This window comes from Macaca mulatta, chromosome 1, assembly GCF_049350105.2.
Source record: "Macaca mulatta isolate MMU2019108-1 chromosome 1, T2T-MMU8v2.0, whole genome shotgun sequence".
NCBI lineage: Eukaryota > Metazoa > Chordata > Mammalia > Primates > Cercopithecidae > Macaca > Macaca mulatta.
This window is the reverse complement of record NC_133406.1, coordinates 180,820,583-180,845,581: the sequence shown is the minus strand read 5'-3', so window position 1 is coordinate 180,845,581 and position 24,999 is coordinate 180,820,583. Positions and strand designations below refer to the sequence as shown.

Genomic DNA, 24,999 nt, shown 5'->3' with positions numbered 1-24,999 from the left:
AAAACAGCATGGTACTGGTACAAGAACAGACACATAGACTAATGAAACAGAATAGAGAAATCAGAAATGAGACCACACACCTTCAACCATCTGATCTTTGACAAACCTAACAGAAACAAGCAATGGGGAAAGGATCTCCTATTTAATAAATGATGCTAGGAGAACTGCCTACCTATATGCAGAAAATTGAAACTGGATCCCCTCCTTACACCATATACAAAAATTAACTCAACATGGTTTTAAGACTTAAATGTAAAACCCAAAACTATAAAAATCCTAGAAGAAACTCTAGACAATACATTCAGGACATAGGCTTGGACAAAGATTTCATAACAAAAATATCAAAAGCAATTGCAACAAAAGCAAAAATTGACAAATGGGATCTAATTAAACTAAAGGGCTTCTGTACAACCAAAGAAACTATTATGAGAGTGAACAGATAACCTACAGAATGGGAGAAAATTTTTGCTATCTATCTATCTATCTATCTATCTATCTATCTATCTATCTATGGTCTAATATCCAGAATCCATAAGTAACTTAAACAAATTTACAAGAAAAAAAATCCCATTAAAAAGCAGACATTAAAAAGTGAACATGAACAGATCCTTCCCAAAGAAAGACATACATGTGGCCAATAAACATTTGGAAAAAGCTCAACATCACTGATCATTAGAAAAATGCAAATCAAAACCACAATGAGATACCATCTCACACCAGTTAGAATGGCTGCTGTTAAAAAGTAAAAAAACAACAGATGCTGCAGTGGTTACAAAGAAAAATGAACGTTTTTACACTGTCGGTGGAAGTGTAAATTAGTTCAATCATTGTGGAAGACAGTATGATGATTCCTGAAAGACCTAAATGAAGAAATACCATTTGACCCAGCAATCCCATTGCTGGCTATGTACCCAAAGGAATATAAATCATTCAATTATAAAGATACATGCATGCATATGTTCATTGCAGCACTATTTACAGTAGCAAAGTCATGGAATCAACCTAAATGTCCATCAATGATAGACTGCATAAAGAAAATGTGGTACATATACACCATGGAATGCTATGCAACCATGAAAAGGAATGGGATCATGTCCTTTGCAAGGACATGGATGGAGTTAGAAGCCATTATCCTCGGCAAAGTAATGCAAGAACAGAAAACCAAACACTGCATGTTCTCACTTATATTTGGGAGCTCAATGATGAGAACTCATAGACATATGGAGGGGAACAACACACCCTGAGCACCCGTTGGGTGGGGAAAGCATCAGGAAAAATAGCTAATGGATGCTGGGTTTAACACCTGGGTGATGGAATGATCTGTGCAGTAAACCACCACGATACAAGTTTACCTAGGTAACAAACCTGCATATCCTGCACATCTATTCCTAATCTTCTATTTTTTTAAAAAAAGAGAAAAGTGTTCTTTAATTATTTTAAGTTGAAAAGCTTATAATGTTATTGGTGACTAATCCTTTCCCTTGTCTTTGAAACTCACACACTGTGTTACAAATATGTCACCGTGTTATTTATTTGTCCTTTTAAGATGCAAGTCCTGCGACATCAACTAGATGTTAAGTATAATATGGGTAGAAACTCTGCCTTATATTTCTCCACATTTCTAATGTCAAAGGAAACCCTCTATTACAGAAGATATTCAGCATGTGGTTGTTGATTTTGTACTAGATAGCTCACCTCATTTCTTCAGGCAGGCAAACTATTATTGTCTCCATTTACAGTAAGAAAACTGAGAGCCAACAGAGTTTAGGAACTTGACCAAGATAGGACAAAAATATGTTCTTCTGTGCTTTGTACCCAACATTGTTTCTCAGGCAGCTTGTTTAAGTTATCTCTTACAAGCCTACAACAAGCTTTCCCACCACCAGCACTAACTTCTGGCAACAGATAGTACTTGTAATGAATAATCCAACTGAAACAGCATTCAGTTTGAGATCCTATCTGTTCTTTTTGAATAAACACTGAAAGCAAATGAAATAGGAAATTGTTTCCCACAGACTTTCTGAGCAATAGGGAGAAACATTTGAACCCTATTCTCAACCGAATGGCAGTGAGAGGGTGGCTGTGCATGCAGATCATGCTGAACAACTTCAAGTGAAACACGGAAGACAGCATGACCAGAGTTTGCCCTTCTTGAAATTTGAAGTGGGTGAACTGTGTCTTCTCAGCCCTCAGACCTACTTGCTTGGCTTGGAGAATGGCCTGTGGTAGTAGAAGTCACAGATGAAGCTTTTAGGGTCAAATAAATAAGGGTTTTAATTTGGGGATATCTACAATACAAACAGTAACTTTGAACAAGTTACTCCCTCACTTGCAAAAATAAGATTTTTGTGAGGATTAATGTAAATCATGTATGTGATGGTGCCTGGAATAGAATAAATTGATGTTAGCTTTCTTTCTTCCTCCATGGGCCGTCTAACTTGACCATTGCCACCATTATCCCTTATGAAATAAATAGGCTGATAAATATGTTCACCCTAAAGCATAAATGACTATTAGGTTCAATATTATAGTTTTTACAAATGTGACCCTATTTTAACAGGTGACCAAAATCTCATTTTCAAGGAATGCAATTATGAAATGGAGCCTACTTTGCTCATAGACATCCAGCCTTACTAAACATCATTCCATACAACATGGAATCAAGGATCCTTGGAGAATTGGCTGAGTCCAGAATGGGGTCAATGAAAGTACAAAATGATCCTGTAATATCCTGTGCCTGGAAGTACACAAAAAACAACAGATGCATGCAAAAAACGTGCAGAAGTCAATGTGAAGGTGTTCCCACAGGCTGAACTTGTGAGGAACTGATGATTTAAAAGAATCGTGTCAGGAATGGATTATAACCGCTGAATAAAAATATATTTATAGTCCATATTTGCACTTTAGAAAACTTAAAGGTGGATGTGAAGAAAGAGGAAAACCTATTTTTTATAGAATAATGCCAACTAATAGATATAGAAGGAATAGTGGAAATAGAAAACCACCACCCTTTTACACACCATAGTAATACTTGATTCTGATAATAATTATTAATGGATGCTAAAGGCATTGAATGAAAAAATGGGGGTAAAAATATACACACACATTCTCAGATTATTTAGTAATAACAATGGGAAAATATCTTTACAACGGAGAGATCTAGTGGACGTCTTTCTAATCAAATGGTAAAATTTAATGTCCTTAGTAATTAGACAATCTAATACCATGTTATTGCTAATGTGATACACTAAGTTCACGATACAATCTCTTCCAAAAATAGTTGAACCAAATCTGATCACAAAGAAACAATCCAACAAATCTAGTAGACTCTTCAAAAATGTTGCTGTCATGAAAGATCTCTCTCTCTCTCTCTCTCTCACGCGCGCGCGCACACACACACACACACACACACACACACACACACAGAGTGGAGAACTGACCTAGATTAGAGGAGACTGAAGCAACCTGTCAAATACAATGCATAATCCTGATTCCTTGACTTTGAATCCCAGAAAAAACGAGAAAGAAAAAAAATTGTGGACAATTAGGTAAATTTAAAGAAGGATTGCACATTATACAATACTATTATGTCAACGTTAATTTTCCCAACTATAATAATTCCATGTAATTAGGTAAGAGAATGTTCTTATTCTTCAGAGATATATTCTGAAATATTTAAGGGCTAAGGGTAATTATTTATGTTACTCTTGAATTATTTATATGCACCCCTCTCTCTTTATCTTTCCATCAGTGCGGTAATTATAACCTAAAAACCGACTTTGTACATTAAAAAAAATATAGCTTCACAGGTAGGCCAGTTGTTTAATTCAAATGGCCAACTTATTCTTCAGAAAAATTTGAGGTTTATATGAAAAAGTGGGTAAAAATAATAATTCAAGCTCATCTTCAGATACAAAATGCCAAAAGCTTAACATATTCAAGGGCCCTGACTCATTTACTGTAGTCATGAACCTTCAGTCAGTAGATTCTTCAATAGGTAATCATTAATTTCACTCATCTAGACACAATGGATTGTCTTGTTTCACCGTGTTGAACAAAAAGGATATTGACTCCCTGAAGAACTATTTCAGTAACAAGGGAAAATACAGAAACTGCAATGATTGAAGAAGGATTGTATATGTTATATTTTATTTGCAATGATTGTCTTTAAAAATCAGCTCTGATCTCCCCAAGGATGAGTCTCCTCTTCACATCTGGAGAGAGGTTTTCTGAGGTATGCAATTTATTAGTTGCATGAGCTTGGGTACCTCTTGATGCATCAGTTCCCTCATTAGTAAGATAAAGTTGAAAAATATTACTTTATCAGGTTGTTAAGGATAAATGAATTAGCATAAGTGAAGTACATTGAATAGTGCATAGCACCTAATAAGTGCTCCATACGTTTTAGCTATTATTATTGTTTTTTATAGCTTTATGATTGGATATGTTCTCAGTCACCAATTGTGTTAATACAGAACTTTTTTTTTTTTTTTTTTTTTAGATGAAGTCTCGCTCTGTTGCCAGGCTGGAGTGCAGTGGCGCAATCTTGGCTCACTGCAACCTCCACCTCCCGGGTTCGAGCAATTCTCCTGCCTCAGCCTCCTAAGTAGCTGGGACTACAGGCATGCGCCACCATGCCCGGCTAACTTTTGTATTTTCAGTGGAGACGTAGAGATGGGGTTTCACCATGTTGGCCAGGATGGTCTCGCTCTCTTGAATTTGTGATCCTTCCCACCTCAGCCGTCCAAAGTGCTGGGATTACAAGCGTGAGCCACTGCACCTGGCCAGGAAACCTTTTTTTTTTTTTCTCTTCTTTGAGACGGAGTTTTGCTCTTGTTGCCCAGGCTGCAGTGCAATGGCATGATCTCGGCTCACCACAAGTTCTGTCTCCCGGGTTCAAGCAATTCTCCTCCCTCAGCCTCCCGAGTAGCTGAGATTACAGGCATGTGCCACCACGCCCGGCTAATTTTGTATTTTTAGTAGAGATGGGGTTTCTCCATGTCAGTCAGGCTGGTCTTGAACTCCCGACCTCAAGTGATCCGCTTGCTTTGGCCTCCTAAAGCGCTGGGAAGGAAATCTTTTTATAGTGGCAAGTCCTTTAATGAAATGTGTAGCTCCCTCTTTTCTGTATAAGGCTAGGTCCTACCCAGCAGTTTTGTTTTTCATTATTTCTTGGTCATTTTGTTTTAAAGATCTCTGGGGAATACTCCCAAATCACATTAGGAAGTACTCATTTACTGGGTTAAATCGTTTCAAACATTTTACTAGCCATGAGCTTCAAGGAATTTTCTGCAAGAGCTTTTTGCACATCTTTCCTGGCATTCCAGAACATTTTTGTTCTTTGTTCTTACAGCCCAGTTTGTTAATGCTTATGATTAAGAAGCCCCCTTTTCTAGTGTCTATAAATGATTAGATAAACTTCTTCCCTCTAATATTTTGATGTTTTAAAATGTATTATATTATATATAAGTTATACTTATCTAACACATGGAGGGAAAGCAAGATATTCTAGCTCCTTAGGCAAATATCGCTTTAATGTATTTTCAACTGATACACAGGTGGAGGCTTCAGAATACCATATTTTGTAACAATAGTTTCAAATGTAGTTTTCTCACGTGATAATAAAATATTAGCAATATTTCTAACATAGTGATCTCTATCATCCTTAAACAGTATGTTCTTATTAAATCTGTGAAACCAGTCTTGTGAATGTGATTGTATCTATTTTCCATACATATAATGTAATTAGGTAATTTTAATTTTTAAAATATTAATTTTCAACACACTTAAAAACAATAGGAGCAGCCAGGCATGGTGACTCATACCTGTAATCCCAGCACTTGGGAGGCTGAAGCGGGAGGATTGCTTGAGCCCAGGAGTTTAAGATCAGCCTGGACAACATAAGAAGACCGCATCTCTGTAAAAAGATGAAAAAACTAGCTGAACATGGTGGCACATGCCCACTGTCCCAGCTACTCAGGAGGGAGAGATGGGGTGATGACTTCAGCCCAGGAATTTGAAGCTGCAGTGAGCCAGGATCATGCCACTGCACTCAAGGGTGACACAGTGAGACCTTGTCTCAAAAACAAACAAACAAACAAAAAAGCAGTAGGAGGTACCCTTTGTTATACTGTAATTCTTGCTTTATAGAGACAAACCTCTAACGATTAAGTGATTAGACACTCACTATGTGTCACTGTTTGGTCTTTGTTTTAAAAACCTGCTTACACGGATTAAAAGGATTTTTGTACATTAAAAAATAGGTCACCAGCTGAATGAGAACCATGGATCATCTCTTCTAACAGTGTGTAAAATGATGACAGGTCTTGTGATTCACTCAGATAAACTGAGATATAAACTCCAGGATTTATACATTAAAATGATACTTTAGATTGGTTACATTATCAGTATATTTTTACTAAATGCCTATTTGTACTTGTTGTTTTTAGGTATTTGAAAATAAATGCTACATTTACCTTGCTATTTAAATTTTTTCTCATCAGAGTTATTAAGGACAAGATAAATTATATATGATTATATTTGATTTAGAATTTTGGGGTGAGTTTACATATGCTGAATACATGAAGTGGTTATTACATTTATTTTTACTTAATAAATGGCAAGCTAAACACTCTTCCTGTAAATTTAAAACATAATTGATAAGATTACTCTGTATTGTGATTTATCTTTTTTGTAACTTTTGTTTCCCCAGGAACCCCAGTCTTAAATCCTCCAAGGTGTCATTCATTTAGTTGTTTAACACTAATCCCCTCCATGAAATTATAACTATGTACAAAATCCTTTCTCACTTTGGAGGTTTGTAATCCAAGAACCAAAGATGCCAACATTCTTCCTCTGTGACTATTTTAACTATGTGGTTATGATACCTATTGCCACACTTTCAGTCATACTTGCACACACTTAAACACCATGCTTTCCCATTCTGAGTGATGGCACCCTCATCCCCACCCAAAGCGACTGTGGGTGCTACTGCTGTACAGAGTATACTGTGGTGTGCTGCCTGGATATCTCCATCATCTGGAAGTGCTTTCAGCAGAAAGCCATCAGGCATCAGCCTTCTTTATGAATTGCCTAGGCTGCCAGGCCACTTCTCCAGGGCAGCCCACACGCAATGAATGATTTGTCAATATGGAAGCGTACAGACCAAGCTCCCCTCATTCAAACTTGGAACAACTTGGAAGGACATTTCCAGCTTCAACACTCCCCAGGGATAAGTCAAGACTTTCATTGAGCCTGTGTCACAATCTGCTTTCTCCCTCTGCCCACTACTTCTTCCTTCCCTCCTCTCTCATAGCTGTTATTCCCAAGAGCATTTCTTAATAACTCTCCAACATGCTAATCTCCATCTCAGGGTCTACTTCCTGGAAAATCCAATTTACAATAGGCTGCAATAACCAAAGTCCTTGAAGTTAAGCTTTTTTTTTTTTTTTTTTTTTCCTGTTTATGGTACAATTTTAAAATCTCTTGCTCTATGGATGCGTGTTCTCTAGTGACAGAGATGGCATCTCCCTTAATTTGAACTTGTACTTGGCTTCAATTTCTCCATTGAATCCTTAGAATAATCTCTCTTTGGGCAGTCCAACAGGTTGGCAATAACATCTCTTGGAACTAAAATGCATTAAAAGGCAGTTTCATTAAGTGATGTAAAATCTGTGTAACTCAAGTCTTCCAAAGCCCTAGAAGTAAAATTTTCAGTATCTCATACAGTTCCTAAATGAATATTAATTTCATAACAAGAGTCAGTTTCAAGCCAGTGTGAAAAATAAATGTGTATTCATTTTTACACACAGTGGAAAGGAATCCACATCCTTGATCATCTTTCTCCAGTCTCTACCTTAATAGTTAATGCTGGCTAAAAATATCCATAGGGTATTTGTCCCTATCTTTCCATTCCCATTACCTAAACTTGCAGATCCAAGTCAATTATGGTCAAGGTTATTCCATTAACAGAAAGTTAAATCTTACCCATAATGTCTGGGAATATCGGGGGAACCCGCCCCTGCTAGTTAATGTGGGTTCTTTTCTATTTCCCTAAGCATTGGCTGGTCTGAGAAATAAAGGGAAAGAGTACAAAAGAGAGAAATTTTAAAGCTGGGTGGCCGGGGGAGACATCATATGTTGGCAGGTTCCGTGATGCCTCCAAGCTGTAAAACCAGCAAGTTTTTATTAGCGATTTTCAAAAGGGGAGGGAGTGTACGAATAGGGTGTGGGTCACAGAGATAACATGCTTCACAAGGTAATAAAATATCACAAAGCAAATGGAGGCAGGGCGAGATCACGGGACCACCAGATGGGGGCAAAATTAAAATTGCTAATGAAGTTTGGGCACGCATTGTCATTGATAACATCTTATCAGGAGACAGGGTTTGAGAGCAGACAACCTGTCTGACCAAAATTTATTAGGTGGGAATTTCCTCGTCCTAATAAGCCTGGGAGAGCTACAGGAGACCGGGGCTTATTTCACCCCTTCGGCTTTGACCATAAAAGATAGTTGCCCCCAAGGGGGCCATTTAGAGGCCTACCCTCAGGGGCGCATTCTCTTTCTCAGGGATGTTCCTTGCTGAGAAAAAGAATTCAGTGATCTTTCTTCTATTTGCTTTTGAAAGAAGAGACATACGGCTCTGTTCCTTTCGGCTCAGTTCACCAGCAGTCAGAGTTTAAGGTTATCTCTCTTGTTCCCTGAACATTGCTGTTATCCTGTTCTTTTTTCAAGGTGCCCAGATTTCATATTGTTCAAACACACATGCTCTACAATAAATTTGTGCAGTTAACGCAATCATCACAGGGTCCTGAGGGGACATATGTCCTCCTCAGCTTACAAAGATGATGGAATTAAGAGATTAAAGACAGGCATAGGAAATCACAAGGGTATTGATTGGGGAAGTGATAAATGTCCATGAAGTCTTCACAATTTATGTTCAGAGATTGCACTAAAGACAGGTGTAAGACATTATAAAAGTATTAATTTGGGGAACTAATAAATGTCCATGAAATCTTCACAATTTATGTTCTTCTGCCATGGCTTCAGCTGGTCCCTCCATTTGGGGTCCCTGACTTCCCACAACAGGATTGGTCTTGCTTCCCTAAAGCCTAGCATGGTATTTGATGGAGCTCAAATACACTTTAGGTATTTGTGCCCACTGTGGTTACAGGTCTAAGAACAAGGAGGTGTTGTAAAACATCAGTTTTCATTCCTGTCTCTCTTTCTATGACTCTGCCTAGGGCATATAAATCTCCTCCCTCAGGGCCTGGACACTATTATTCCAAAGTACCTCCCAGATACTTGTTACAGCTGCTGCATTCAACTGCTTCTGGACTTTGATGTTGACTTGAGGTAGCCTGAATTTGCTATTTGCTATAATTCTTTGCATATTTGATTGTAGACCACTCTTGTGGGCATCATCCAGAAAAGCAAACTAATTCCTATGGTGGATCTCATATCGTTCTGTCTATCTCTGTCTTGGTTGCTGAGATTAAGCCTATGTTGTAGTTCTTTCCTTTCTCCCTCTTTCTTCCCTCCCTTCTTTTATGCCTTCATCCTTCCTTCCTACCTTCAACATTTGCAGGACAAGTGTTTGGAGGTCTGTGGAAGCAGAAGCTTTACCTAAACAATGCTGTCAGAATTCTCTGTGTGTGGGTTCAACAATTTCCTTCAGGAATGAATGCTTTGCTGCTGACATCCAATTGCACTGTTTGCTGCTGGTGTGGTCTTTCTACTAGCATGACTGCAGGAACTGTATGTCTAGATCTGTGTCTGTCCAGGTCAGAGTCTTCTAGCTGATATCCATTCTGAGACATTCAGGGTTACCTAGAAATCAGCAGGGAAAGCCTTAGAATTCTCCATTTCTTCATTTCATCACTTGTATGTGTAAGACACAGATATCTTCTTTACAAGTAAAGCCTAATACAGTTCTATTTAAAGTGCCTAGCTAAGGATTTTCACCTCTTATCATTTATCTATTTACTTACAGACCAACTTAGAGCCTAAAATCTCTTTCTGATCCTTTCTCTCTAACACACACAAAAAAGTTTGTTTGAAGTAAAAAATGAATATTCATCCATTTTGGTGAAATTGGAAAATACAAAAAGATAATAATTAATTACCATGAATACGTTTACTAATATTTTAATATTTTTTCAGCTTTCTTTTCAGTGCACACATGCACACACGTGTGGTGTAAAGAATAGCTAAAATGTACTGAGCAATGACTATAAGCTAGGATTTGTATTAAGCATTTTACATACATTTGACCCTCACAACAACCGTATTGAGGTCGTGTGGAAAAAATTGGTTTTGTTTTTGTCTGCTGGCATCATTCCTCCTTTCAATGGGCAACAGCTCTGTGATCTTGCTTTGGGTCTTCAGCCTATGTGGGGCAGCCAGTCTAGGTGCTCTATCCTCTTCTGGGAAAGGGTTAGACACAAATCTCAAAACAGGCCAGTCAGATGCTCTCCCTGGAACTAGAATCTTGAACAGAATGACTCAGAAAGACTGAACAGCCATTTTACCCTACTCATCCAGGTGGTGGTATCCTGAAGAGACTCCCATAGTTTTTGCTATCTAGATCCAATGAGCTATTCTGGGACACGCACTTTCCCATGCTGGGTTCCTCAGCTCTTCCTCTGAATCTGTGAACCCTCTTGTATTCTTCCAAAAACATAAAAAAAGTAAGCTACTAGATTTGGTTTCTCCCACTCATCACCAAAAAAATTCCTAATCAATACAGAAACACACAGAAATATACTAGTATTATCCGAGCTTAGAGAGACTGAAACTGAGCTTTAATGAAATTGTCATTTGTTCAAGATCACCCAGGCAATAAGAAGTGATATCAGGTCTCCATAACATTAAACTCTGGGCTTAATTTTAGCCATCTCTCTTCTCAATGTCCCTCTGTATGGATGCATACGCATGCACACATGCATGGGCACACGTGTATATGTGTGCATGTATTCCTATATATATTCTTCACAGTTGAGATTCTACCATATTCATAATTTTAAACATTTTCAGGCTTTACTCCTTTTCTGTGACAATAAAATCATGGTAGAAATTTTCAAATTCACTGTAAATTACAAAGAAGGTAAAACTCACCCATTATTCCAATACTTAGACTATCATCATCACTATCAACATCTCAGTATATTTTCTGTAGTCTCTTTCTTTTTCTCTCTCTCTGGGTGTGTATGTGTACAGTATATATACACACATCCAGGCACACCCAAATAAGGATCCACACACAAATATATATTTATATTTATTTGTTTATTTAAAGTATTTATCAATTTATTTATTCAAGGTCTTGCTATGTTGCCCAGGCTGATCTAAAACTCCTGGACTCTAGCTATCCTCCCACTACCTCAGCCTCCCAAAGTGTCGGCATTACAGGTTTGAGCCATTGCACCTGGCCCATATATTTATGTATATGTGGGGATCTATGCCGTATGCAGAGATTGCATAATGACTTTTTTTAAAACATTATGTGATAAGCATTTTCTTGAATAATTAAACTTATTTTAAAACATTTTAATGCCTATGATACATTTCATTGTATAACTATAACTTACTGTGTCTAATCATTTCTCTTTCAGACATTTAATAGCTGTTTCTTTTCTTTTTGCTTTGATAAATAGTACTGCAATCAACAACTTTGTTGGCATATGATTATTTTCTTAGATTCTGAAAGTGAAATTATTGGCTTACAGACTTTGAACATTTTAAAGGCTCTTGATATATATATAGTCAAAAAACTTTTCAGACAGATTTTACCAATTTGTAATCCCACAGCTAGGGTTGAAGAGTTAGTTTCACTCCACTCCCCAAACATGGAGGCCAACTTCTAAAGAATTAATGCCAATTTAAAAGTTGGAAATGATAACTTATGTTGTATTTGGCATTTCTTCTAAAGTATTTTTTTCTGATTATAAAGTAATATAAGCTAATTGTAGAAAGCCTAGAAAATATGGAAGATTAGAAAAACAGTCATTTTTCATTTGTATATAAATATAACAGTTTTATGATTATTCTTTCATCTTCTTCCTGTATATATATTGAAATACATAAATAATATTTATAATATTGAGGTCATACGGCTGATACTTTCATCTAAATTTTATTTAATAGTATACATTGTGATAACTTTCCTGAATTATCAAATATTCTCCAAAGCACTGAATCTGCTATAAAATATTTAGCATTTCTTGCTTATTGGGCATCGTATCAATCGATTATACAATTGATCAATACATAGCATTGCCATACATATCATTGTTCAAAGCCTCCAAATGCACTTCTGATGATTTCAATAGGATGTATGACTGATGCAAAATAAATTGGAATAATGGGTTTAAATAATATGGATATTTTAAAGTTTCTTGATAAAGATTGCCAAATTTTTCCTTCCCTGATAGTTTACTCTCTATAAAGTACAGAAGCCTAACTTAATTGCTCCCCAGTTACTCTCATGAATTATTTTATTTCAGTAATTTGGTCACTTGTGACTCTCAGTGATAAATATGTTGAGAAGTTCCCATATGTATATATAATTATAGTAACTCATATTTACAAAGTTCACAATTTACATTTACCATGTATGTTTACATTTTAATTACAATGATCTTAGGAATGTGGAGGTTGGGGGCCATAGGAGAACAGCCAGTGGCGAATAAAGTCAAGATGCAGACCAGGTCTTCAATTCCTAAATCTTGTAGTTTTCATTAAATCACATTACCAATATTCCTAGTTCCAGCATATAAAGTGACTCCAGAGGCGTTAAGAAAGTTCTGGAATAATGTTAAGGGAGTCAATAGAAAACGTACGTACTGTATTTTTAGAATGAGACTGTTTTACACTTGGGGGCTTTTAATTGCAGTCGTCCATCAGTTTTAAACTTTCAGTGTCTAAATATAAAAACGCAGCAATGTAAAAAACAGCCAGCTGTTTTCTTACTCAGAGCATGAATTGATAAATTTATGAATGAGTGAAGTGACAGCAACACTAAGAATAGTCTAGCCCTTTTCAATAACCTAAGCCATCATTACCTTGGAGAGATTCCAATTTTAGGTCACCTCCCCCGCCCCACTCCACCCTGCAACATTCTCAGAAAAAGTAAATTTTCAACCAAAGGAAAATGGATACGTTGATACCTTCCATGTTTTCAAAACATTTCGTTTATTTTGCTACTTGAAAACGGTCTTCCCTTTTGCCCCATGTAAAATAAAATTGCTCATGGTCTATGGTCCCGTGAGAGCTTATTTAAGGAGCATTGACGGATTTTATTTTCCTTATAAATGTGGCACATTTGCCACGTGTGCAAATGAAAACATCCCATTCCAATGAGTTCTAGGAGGAAATCAGCTCTGCCTTCCTCGAAGAGTTTTAATTCATGGGTATGGTCTATTTCTTTCTTTATTTCATTTTATTTGACACAGAGTCTTGCTCTTTTGTTCAGTCTGGAGTGCAGTGGCGTGATCTCGGCTCACTGCAACCTGTGCCTCCCGGGTTCAAGCGATTCTTTTGCCTCAGCCTCCTGAGTAGCTGGGATTACAGTCATGTGCCACCACTCTCAACTAATTTTTGTATTTTTAGTAGAGAATGGGTTTCGCCATATTGGCCTGGCTGGTCTTAAACTCCTGACCTCAGGTGATTCACCTGCTTCAGCCTCCCAAAATGCTAGGATTACAGGCGTGAGCCACCTGGCCCAACTGGTATGATCTATTTCTGAAGACAATGTGGAAGCAGAGTGTGGGCTTCCACAGGTGTAGCCAGGCGGCGTGCTACCGCGAAGAAGGAGGGAAGAAGCCTGAGGCTGGCCGGTGCCCTGCTGCCCCTCTGCCCCTTTGGCCACTAGGGCTGTGTAAGCTTCAGCCTTGCCAATCCCCATCGCGCACGCGCGCTCGCTTCCCGCGCGCAATCTCCCGCCCCCGCCCTCACTGCACCTGCCAGGTCATAAACCCCTTCCCACCCACTCTCACCCTCTCACCAAGGCTCAGGCTTGTCTCACGTTGATTGGTCAGAGCCCACGAGGGCACGTCCAATCAGCAATCCCTCCTGCGCAACCTATCCCGGTTCTTCCCGCCCCCGCCCCGCCCCGCCAGCCCTCCCGGGTACCTACCGTCTCTGTGACTGGTGCGCGGCCAGGTCACTCAGGGCGGCGGGGGGAGGTGTGCGGGAGTGGGCAGGACGGGTGGGAGGAGGGGAGGGGTGGGAGGAGGCGGGGCTCAGGTGCTTGGCAGCGCGGCCGGAGCCCAGGCAGGGGAGGGGGCGAACGCTGGAGCGAGGCGGGGGCGGGTGAGGAGGGGGTGACGCCGGACACGTCGGCAGCGCGAGGTTTCGCGCGTGAGCTGCGCGGGTCGGGCCTGGTACCGAGCTTTCCTAGGGGCTAGCAGGTCGTGGACGCCGGCTCCTGGAGGAGCGCCAGGAGGAGGGAGGTGAAGGTGTCCGCGTCGTCGACGGCGGCGCCGGCCATGGAGGAGACGCAGCCGCCGCCGCAGCCCAAGCTGCCCTTGTGCGACAGCCTCATGATCTGGGTGAGTGCGAGGAGGCGAGGGGGCGAGGAGGTCGAGGCGAGGAGCCTGGGGCGCCCTGTTCTCCCAGGTGAGCAGGGGCTACCTGCACAGGGGTCCCGGCGCGCCCTGTCTTTGGCACCTCGTGTCGTCCTTGACCGAGAGAGTGCCATCTGCGAGTCGCTGGGCAGGTGTGTGGGCGCGGGTTGGTGTCCGGGGGCGGGGGTAAGGGAAGCTGTAGGAGCGTAACGGTGGAGGCTCTGGTCTCAGCCAGAGGATTCGACCTGCCTGGTGTCCCTAACAGCTGGGGTATGAACCAAGCGCCCCCCGCTGCCCCATTTTCTCCCCCTGAACAGCGCCCTGAGCCCTGGGCTTTCTGGATCGCTGACTGTCTTGCCTTCGTCCGCTTGGGCGTGAAGACCCTTTCTGAAACCTAACCCTGCATCCTCAAACCACCTTGCTCTACCTGGACACAGGTGGACAGCAGGTGGCTGGCTGTTTTAGTTCCCGGACCAGTGCTCCTTCAGGACTCTAGAACATCCGATTTTGTAGAAGCCGCTTCAAAGAGATGTTTGTATTTCCCGTATGGAGAGAAAGATGTGTGGGGAGTCGGGGGTCGTTTTCCCTTTTCTCGCTGGCCCTCTCCTCCTCCAAATGGACAGCATTTTCTTTAAAGAAAATGAGTTCACATTTTTTCTTTAGGATTTATCTATGTTTAGGATTTTTGTTAATTTGTGTTGGGTCTAGACAGGTGTATCTGTCCCCAGATGGTTCAATATTCCAGTCAGCAAAATGACATCCCACCTCTTAGAGTTACTTAGATATCAGTGCTGGCATTCAGGTGTGGTTCCTAACCCATATTGAGCAAGGATGGTGTTTGATGGGCCACAAGGTGCTGTTGATGATGCTCATCCCAAACCAGTTGTTTAGTTGTGTGAGGGAAGTGTTTGTAGAATGGAATGTAAACAGACTGGATCAGGAGGCTGTAATCAGTTGAGATTCCCTAGTGATCTAATGCATCTAATTCCAAAGAATGAGAAATCCAGGTTTATGGAAGTGTGTGAAGTCTATCGGAAATAGCCATAATTTAAAGCAACTTTTACACTTTGAAAGTAAATAACTTTTGCTTATAGTGGAATGCAAATATTTAGGGTTCATGAGTTAAAATCAGTTAGCTAACTGTTCAGCTGAATTTTCATTTGAAATAGGTATTCGGGTGGAAGTGCTGTATTTAAGACTCATGAAACAAGGCAACATTACTTTTAATGATTTATTTTGTTAAAAGAGACTAATTAAAGGGTGTATCCGAATCTGTTACATTGTTGTAAACCTCTATTGACTGAAGTGTTAAGCTTAGTCTTTGTGATGTCATTGACTTACATGTGAGGTGGTGGAGAAGCACAGGATTTTCTTTCGTGTTGTAATATTTTAAAATATTATGTCACCGTATCCAGTCTTTTAACCAGAATTTATTGACTTCTAGTGTTGAGGTAGGCACTGGGGAGGACCGGAGTGGTAGCCAGAGCCGTGTGTAATTACAGTGGAAGGTAAAATTCCGTAAAAGCTGCAAAAATATCAACCAAATGATAAGAAATCACGGATAACAGAGTAAAATTGGTCATTTGCTTCAGTCCTCTCTTGGGCTGCTGAGCACTGTGGAGAAAATTGAATGACCGTCCAAACTGTTGCCTCTACTAATGCTGTTACTGCCAAATGCACCTTTTCTCATAGCATTGCCCATACTTAAGAATAACCAGACAGTTTCTCTCACATGCCTCTTAGCAAACCTTTATCGGTATTCTACCTGAGCCCCCAACTCTTCTTCCTCTCGGGCAAATTACCACCTCCTTATCCTTGGCTCTGGCTTTAGGTTCCATCCCTTCCATCTCTTCTAAAACGTTATTGTATCATTTGTTCCCTTTCTGTATTTACAGCTACTTTCTCTCCATTGGCTTCTTTCTCTCTACATATAAACTTGCTGAAATATTAACCTTTTTAAACAGAGAAGAGCCCTAGTCCATGTTTAAGTCACACCGTATTTCCCCTTTTCTTCACAGTAAAATTTGAGTTGTTTTATACTCACCCTTTATGCCTCACTCAGTCTTCAACCCACTACACTTGAATTTCTTTCCTCTAAGACTTTCACTTCATTACCAGTTTGCTAAATCCAGTAAGTGTTATATTACCATTTTCTTACTTGATGGTTCCTTTGTGAAATTGTCTTAGTCTCTGGTTATCTAGTCTGTTGCCTTTTCTTTACCTCTTTAGATGATTTCCAGTGAAGTTTACTGTCTTTTTTAAAAAACTAACTAATTTTTTTTTGCCTTTGCCAGCAACCGCACTGTTGATCTTACCTCACCTACCAATCTTTCTCCAAACTCACCTCAAGCAACACTTCTTCAAGCCCATCATGCTGCATTGACTTTCTATTTGTTGAAGAAGCTAAGCTGTTTTAATGCAGCCGGGATTTTTTTCCCTCTACCTAGAATATTTTCTTTCTAGTTCTTCCAGTGGTTGGCTGCTTCCATTATTCGGATCTTGGGTCAGATGTTGCTTTTCAGGGACTCTGTTACAATCATTTCTAAAGTAGTGACCTATTTGTCTCCAACCCTTATCCCACTGTAACCTGTTAACCTCTTTCTTTCTTATCTATAACACAGTACTTTCTAAAGTAATCCAGTTGGCTTTTGGGATCAGAGCTCTTACATGACCTATTTTCTGCTCTGTCCCTAGGAGAACACTGACAACTATTGCCAATAAGACACTAAATCAAAATGGTGATAGTAAATATCGTTGCCTTAGTTCTGACCTCAGAGAGTAGTGTTTCACCATTAAGTATGATATAGCTTAGTTTTTTATAAATACTTGGGAGTGAATTTTTAACTGGGTCATAGAGGACTGTTGGATTTCATCAAGTAGAAATCAGTGGAAATTTGTTCTCCAGACACAAGGAAGAGACACTAGTAGTAAAACAAATGGTCTCCTTTGGCTATAGATTAAAGGGAGATAGTGGAACATACACATTTGTCATGATAACCCTGACCCAGAGATAGAAGATGAAAAAAAGTTATGATGGGGCCAAATCATGGAGATAAGACAGTTGGGAATAACTCTTCTTTCAGTACTAAGAGGAGGAACGGAGCCAACGTCAACCGATTAGAAAAGTCATTAAGAAAAGTTGGTTATGTGAAGGAATGCCTCTTGTGGCAATTTTTAAAAAATTGCATTTTATGATTTGGAACTCACCTTCTTAAAATAATTGATTCTTAGAAATGTCGTACTGCTACTTAGCAGAAAATTCAGGACAAAAGGGTAAATGTGGACATCATTTACATGTTGGAGGACATGTATGAGAGTTTGAAGAAATGTTTGTATCAAGATAAATTTAATTCTGCTACTTGGTTCTGTGACATGGGAAATTTGTTTAATATCTTTGGACTTTACTTTCACCAATAAAATTAGAAGGTTGGACCAAATATTTTAAAATCTTTTTCTTGGTTCTTGCATTCTTTGATAGGCAGATGATTGAAAGAGTAATAATATATGCCCAAATTTAGAAATTATTAAAAGTTCAATTATTTTTATGAAGATCTTAAAACTCAAAGCAATGGTTGTCTTTTTGTAATGAGGAGCTGGAGGAGGAGAATATGAAAATAAATTTGATCCAAGATTGAGTTTCTGTTGGTTGTCAGTTGTGAAAATCCCATTTTCCTTGATTTCTGTGACATTTACATTAAAGTAGTTTAGGAACAGCATTTCCACATTTCTGATTACTTGTTTTATTTAGAAATGTAGAAGAAAGTAAGGTAGTTATCTGCCAGAACACTGTGTTTAGTGATAGACACCTGTGGAAACCCTGGCTGTCCTTTCAGGTCACTCACTAAAAAGACTTTAGTTAGAAAGAATACATTTTCTTTTGTCTGTCTGCTTTGACCTCACTCTCCCCAGTAATCTTTTTTTTTTGAGACAGAGTCTCACTCCGTTGCCTAGGCCGTAGTGCAGTGGCATGATCTCAGCTCACTGCAACCTCCACCTCCCAGGTTCAAGGGATTCTCCTGTCTCAGGCTCCCTAGTAGCTGGTATTACAGGCATGTGCCACCACACCTGGCTAATTTTTGTATTTTTAGTAGAGACAGGATTTCATCATGTTGGCCAGGCTGCTGTTGATCTCTTGACCTCAAGTGATCCACCGGCCTCGGCCTCCCAAAGTGCTGGGATTACAGGCGTGAGTCACTGCGCCCAGCCTCCCCACTGAACTTTTTAATTTATTCACTGTTCTTGGTTGTAAGCCTTTCAATTGAGCCAAATGAAATTACATTCTGTTTTCTAATTTATTTTACAGCTATTTTAAGAACTTCTCAGAGACACTCCAATGTTCATGGCAGTAAGGAGGAGAAATTGATTTTAATCTGAACACATAGTGGTCATGGAGGTAGCCCCTTAGCATGTGTACCTCTTATTTTGCCTAGTATTCTTCACTGAAATTGTCCTTTTAAAATCATGAATTCTGTCAATTTTGTAAAAAGTTAAATAAGTAACTCTAAGTTACACATTAAAAATTAATGTGTAAGTTGGAAGGGCTGAAAAGTGGAAGTTACAGTTTATTTTCCTTTTAAAGATGCCCTAATTCTTGGAGTTTATCTTCCCTGTACATCCACCCAGTTGCAAAAACCTTGTTTTATATTTTAAATATTCCATTAGTTCATCATGTCCTCTCAGTCAACATTATGCTGATTCCCTCTACGCTATCTATTTTTCTCATCAGAGCCATTGCAGGAACCTTCTAACTGGTCATCCTGACTCAAGCATAAAGTTACTCTGTGTCACTATGCTGCTCTCCAAAATATACTAAAGAATGTCACTCTTCCTTATTACTTTTCAGTGATTTTTCATCACTCAGAGCAATGGTTCTCCAAAATTGACGTGTTTAAGAATCAGTTGGGGATTTTCTTATTTAATATGTCTAGAAATTCTGATACATATTGTTTCTAAACCCTATACTTGGAGAAACCCTGACTCATAGCTAATGTGCTAACAGCTGTTGAGCTCATGCCACATGCCAGGCCCTGATATAGGTATATTTGCTGTTTCATTTAATTCCCGAACTATCTTGTGAGGTAGAAACTACCCTACTGTTTCCCATTATGTAGATAATGGCATTAACTTTAAAATAAGTCCAAGCTTCTTGTCATGGCCCTTTGGAGTCCTGTCTCTTTAACCCTGTTTGTTGTCACCCCTTCCCCAGCCTTCTTTGCACTGCACATCCAGTGATACTGAACTGCATGTTCCCTAAAAATAATATATTTTCTCATGTATCTGTACTTTTTTCATATTCCTATTTCCTGAAGCTTTTTTTCCTTTCTTTACTTAGAAAATTTATTTTCTTTACTTAGAAAATATGCTACTCTTGGCCGGGTGCGGTGGCTCACACCTGTAATTCCAGCACATTGGGAGGCCGAGGCGAGTGGATCATGAGGTCAGGATATTGAGACCATCCTGGCTAACATGGTGAAACCCTGTCTCTACTAAAAATACAAAAAATTAGCCAGGCGTGACGGCGCATGTCTGTAATCCCAGCTACTCGGGAGGCTGAGCAGGAGAATCGCTTGAACCCGGGAGGCGGAGGTTGCGGTGAGCCGAGATCTTGCAGCTGCACTCCAGCCTAGGCAACAAGAGTGAAACTCTGCCTCAAAAAAACAAAAAACAAAAAACAAAACAAAAACAAAAAAAAAAAAAAAAAGAAAGGAAAATGTGCTACTCTTCCATCTAGACTTTCCATTCAGTAATCATCTCTAAGAAGTCTTTCCTAAATACAAACCCTAATTAAATTAGTTGACACCCATTTTTTGCAGAACATTTTGTGCAGACTGTAATCATGGGACTTACCATATTGTCTAGAAATGATTTATGTCTTTTACTCCTCTCCTTAACTTTTGACTGAAGCTTTAAGGGTAGAAACCTGGTGATTTTCCTTTGTAGCCCCGTCATATACCACAGTGTCTCACATAGAGTAGGAACTTAGTAAAGTGACTCTGTGTGCTTTGAAAGTAACTGGCTAGGTTTAGTTTGCTGGTATCATTCATCTGTGTTGTGTTAAATAATGGATGTCTGAATCTCCATTTGCCAAATCTCAAAATACACAGAACCATTAAGAGTGAATTATAGTGGGAAAGAATTTTATTGGATTAAGATAGTTAAATGGTAAACTAAGAAATTATTAGCTAACAGTAAAGTGGGTGAGTATGTGTGGAAAAAGACAATCATAGTATATTTAATTTAAGATCTTTATAGGTTGAGATTACATTTCTAGAAAGTGTATGATCCATTTTAGCTCTGATGTAATTTGCTTTCTAAAATTTTTTCTATCTCATATTTGTTTATTGTAAAAAGAGATTATTATTCCACTTCTCTTCAATGTATACACGAATATTTAACAGATATATGTGAAAAGTTAGTATACCTAAAGCCAAATTAGATAGAAACAATTTTACATGGTAGATAGACCTTAATTCTTCAAGATGTAAGGCCAATTTTTAGATAGGAAGTAGAAGTCCTGTCTTATTTCAGAGCTCATGGATAAACCGTAAGTAGCTTTAGATTTGACATTTCTAGCCTTTGTTTTTGTATCAAATGGTATAAGTGAAAATTTAAGTTGCAAATATTGGGTTATCTTTAAGTTCTTTTTCTGATGTTCTGCTAAATATAGACAAAACACAAGACTAGAGCTATACACCTGGCTTTGTATTATTCCAAATTATGTATTACTTATGCATGGCATCAATGTGTTTTAATGTCTTAGGCGTGATTTTGTGAAATGTTTAGTTTATTTTTTATAAAGTTACACAGCCATAGAGACATATTAGCATAGTTCCATTTATTTGTCTGGGTCTACATTTAAACAAAACAGGACCATGTTTGGTTTTTTTAAATCTGTTTTCAATTTATATTTGTATTTTATAATGCTACCTTGTAGGTATAAAGAGGCAGTAAGATCATTTGCTTTATGTCATTTTAGCTGCAGACATTCAATACTGCCTCACCTTGTCAAGATGTCAAACAGCTGACTAGTGGAGTTGCCATGGCACAAGTTCTTCATCAAATGTGAGTAGTGGTCAGACTCTCCCTGAAAAGCATTGTAAACCCAATAAATAACAAGGAAGAAAACTTGGACTTAACTTCCAAAGGTTATTGCAACTTTATCTTACCCAGTAACATATTCAGGTATATGGCACCAAGGCATTCTTGTAGCTAGTGAACAAAAAGTTTACCACCTCATTATTCCTGACTTGTTCATAGAGATACATTTTAACCGAATATGTGATCAGGATTCTTATTTATTCAAGTTAACTTATTTTAAACTTGTTATGAGCATGTTCACACTATTTTAAAACTATAAAAGAAACAAGTTAATGATATAATTGCTTATGGTGTTTTCTTTGGTTGTCATTTGAAGGTATCCTTGCATGGAGATTATTATCTTAGAAATAATTGGAGCATAAAATATTGGATTTGGAAAAAATGTTAAAGTATTAAATTTTAAAATGTATTTCTGAATTAATAGTAGTAATTTATGAGTTCACCAATAATGAAATGAGGAATGAATGAAATTTGAAGTCACAGATACTGGAAAACTATTAATAAAGTGGTTGTGTTTAGGCTAGACTCATTTTATGTAATCATATAATATCAAAAGATTCTAAATCCATTTTTCCCCTAATATTTGCCAATATTGTGTAAGGGTTAGGGTTACAGTCTATAATACGAGCTGTACCCTAAGTAGGACGAACAAGGCCAATTCTGCACTCACAATTTATTAATTAATAATTATAACAACTTTATATTAGCTTACTTTGAGACTGGAATCCTATCTCTGCTTCACTGTTTTATAGTCAGATTATTTGTCACCATCATCTTGTAAAGATTTGCTGTGATTTACATTGAAAACCCTTTAGATGGGTTCGCAAAAATTCTATGCCTGTCTTAGAAAAACAATTAAAATGATATAAAAATCCTACTTATTTAGAATCTTCAAAATGATCTCTTGTGACTAGACTGATTTAATGGTTAATTTATGATTAATACTTTAAAAGACAAACTTAACTAACATGTTAACTTCTGAGGAGGTGACAGTTATTCTAAAATATTCTTACTCCCATTCTGTCTTAAAAATATTTCTTAAATGTTTTATTTATTTATATTTGAGTTGATTTTGAAATGATTTAATTCATCAGAGCCAAGCATTCTGGACATAGTCCTTTTTTGATGATTTGAGACAGTCATCATTGTTTTTTGTCACTAGAATTTATGCCTTGCCGCCTTCTCATCATGCTGTGTTGTGAATATTGGTGTAGATGCAGCAACATTGTGGTTGGTATGAATATAAGGCTGGTATGCATCACTCATTTCAACAGTCTCATTCAGAGTTGTCCTTTCTATATGTTTTGGTGGGCGTTAGTAGCTTTACGCCAGGATACAATCAAAAGAAACCTGTTTTTGCCATGATGTGACGCATATAGCTGTTTGACCTCCCATACTCTAGCACTAGACCTGATGTTTAGAGTAGAGTCAATACATTTTAGCTAATTTTTCCACGATCTGTTGGATTTTGCTGTTAATGCTGATCTTCCCTCTCTCTGCTTTTTCTTTATTTCTTCTTTCTTTTGTTTGTTATAGTCTTCTAAGAGCTTTTCTGCAGGAAAAATAAAATAGCCAATCAGAAATTCTCTGTCTTCATAATAATTGGCCAGTGCCCTAAAATTAACCCTAAATATCTCTCTTTATTTCTCCCTCTCTCTGCTTCATTCACTGATTTTACATGCTCTTAGGTGTCTGAGCCTCCTTATCATCCAGGGGCTACTTTTTATTTATTTTTCTTTTTAAACTCTTTTCCAGTTTTGGAACTTTTCAGAAGTCTGGACCCTGAATAGTGAGACATAAAACATACATTTTCTCCCTGGTTGGACCAGTATGTCTTATTCAGGTTAAAAGGTTAATTTTACTATATGTCTTTGAACATTTCAAAGCACTTTAAATATGTTATAATTTTTTTTTTTTTTTTTGAGACAGAGTCTTGCTCTGTTGCCCAGCTGGAATGCAGTGGTGCGATGTTGGCACACTGCAACTCCGCCTCCCAGGTTCAAGCGATTCTCTTGCCTCAGCCTCCTAAGTAGCTGGGGTTACAGGCGCATGCCACCACACCCGGCTAATTTTTGTATTGTTAGTAGAGACGGGGTTTTACCATGTTGGTCAGCTAGGTCTGGAACTCCTGACCTCGTGATCCACCCGCCTTGGCCTCCCAAAGTGCTGGGATTACAGGTGTGAGCTACTGTGCCCGGCTCAAATATGTTATAATTTTTAACATATTGCATTGATGGCTATTGTGGCTGACATCCTATCACATCAAAATTTTTACTGAAGGTAAGAAGAGAAATTCTGCTTTTTACGGAAGTAGCAAAATTTAACCAATAGTTCTTTTCTACTTACTTGAGGCAGATATTTTTCCAAATAGTAGTATCTTTATAAAGTGGTGTCTAAACTGTTTAACTTAGACATGAAGAGCCATGGAGTTATTGCTAGGGTTCTACAGTTCCTTAATTATTATCTTCAGTTTGAATACTTTCTTTTTCAGATGCATGTAGAAGCTTTAGTTTAGTTTTTTTTTTTTTTTTTGGAGACGAGTCTCGCTCTGTCACCTAGGCTGGAGTGCAGTGGCGTGATCTTGGCTCGCTGTGAGCTCCGCTTCCTGGGTTCATGACATTTTCCTGCCTCAGCCTCACAAGTAGCTGGGACTGTAGGTGCTTGCCACCACACCCCGCTAATTTTTTTTTTGTATTTTTAGTAGAGGTGGGGTTTCACCGTGTTAGCCAGGATGGTCTTGATCTCCTGACCTCGTGATCCGCCCACCTCAGCCTCCCAAAGTGCTGGGATTACAGGTGTGAGCCACTGCGCCCAGCCGAAGCTTCAGTTCTTTTAAAAACACATGGGAAAAAAACTATACAACTGTATTAGTTTCCTAGGGCCACTGTACCCAAAGTGCCACAGACCAGGTGCCTTAAAACAGCAAAAATTAGTTCTCTCACAGTTCTGGAGGCTAGAAGTTCTAAATCAAGCTATTTTCTGGACTGTGCTCCCTCCAAAGCTTCTAGGAGATGATTCTCCTTTGCCTCTTCCAACTCCTGGTAGTCCCAAGCATTCTTTGATTTGTGTCAGCATATCTCCACTCTGTCTTCATATGACCATCTTACCTCTGTCTGTGTCTCTTTTCTTATAAGAGAACCAGGCATACTGGATTAGGGCCCATCCTAATTCTTTATGACCTGATCTTACCTTTATTACATACATGAAGACCTTATTTCAATCATGTTCACAGGGGTTAGGACTTGAACGTATCTTTTTTGAAGATAGGATTCGTCCCAGAACAACTATAAACAGTGCATGCCATATCTTCCAAAGAAAGGCTTAGCTTCATCACTT

At 38.6% G+C, this 24,999-nt stretch overlaps 1 protein-coding gene across 2 annotated transcripts in view; it reads left to right on the top strand.

Annotated features, from left to right (window-relative positions):
* The window catches only part of HOOK1 (hook microtubule tethering protein 1), a 301,302-nt gene that overhangs the window by 217,641 nt on the left and 58,662 nt on the right, over positions 1 to 24,999 (top strand). The window contains exons 2-3 of one of the 2 annotated variants that reach the window (XM_077988418.1): positions 14,399 to 14,550; positions 21,542 to 21,627. In XM_077988418.1, coding sequence (XP_077844544.1) covers positions 14,488 to 14,550; positions 21,542 to 21,627 — 149 coding nt within the window. In that variant the 5' untranslated portion in view covers positions 14,399 to 14,487. Of the gene's footprint in view, positions 1 to 14,342; positions 14,551 to 21,541; positions 21,628 to 24,999 lie in introns of those variants that run through there. The other variant, XM_028833105.2, reaches the window with a different exon arrangement.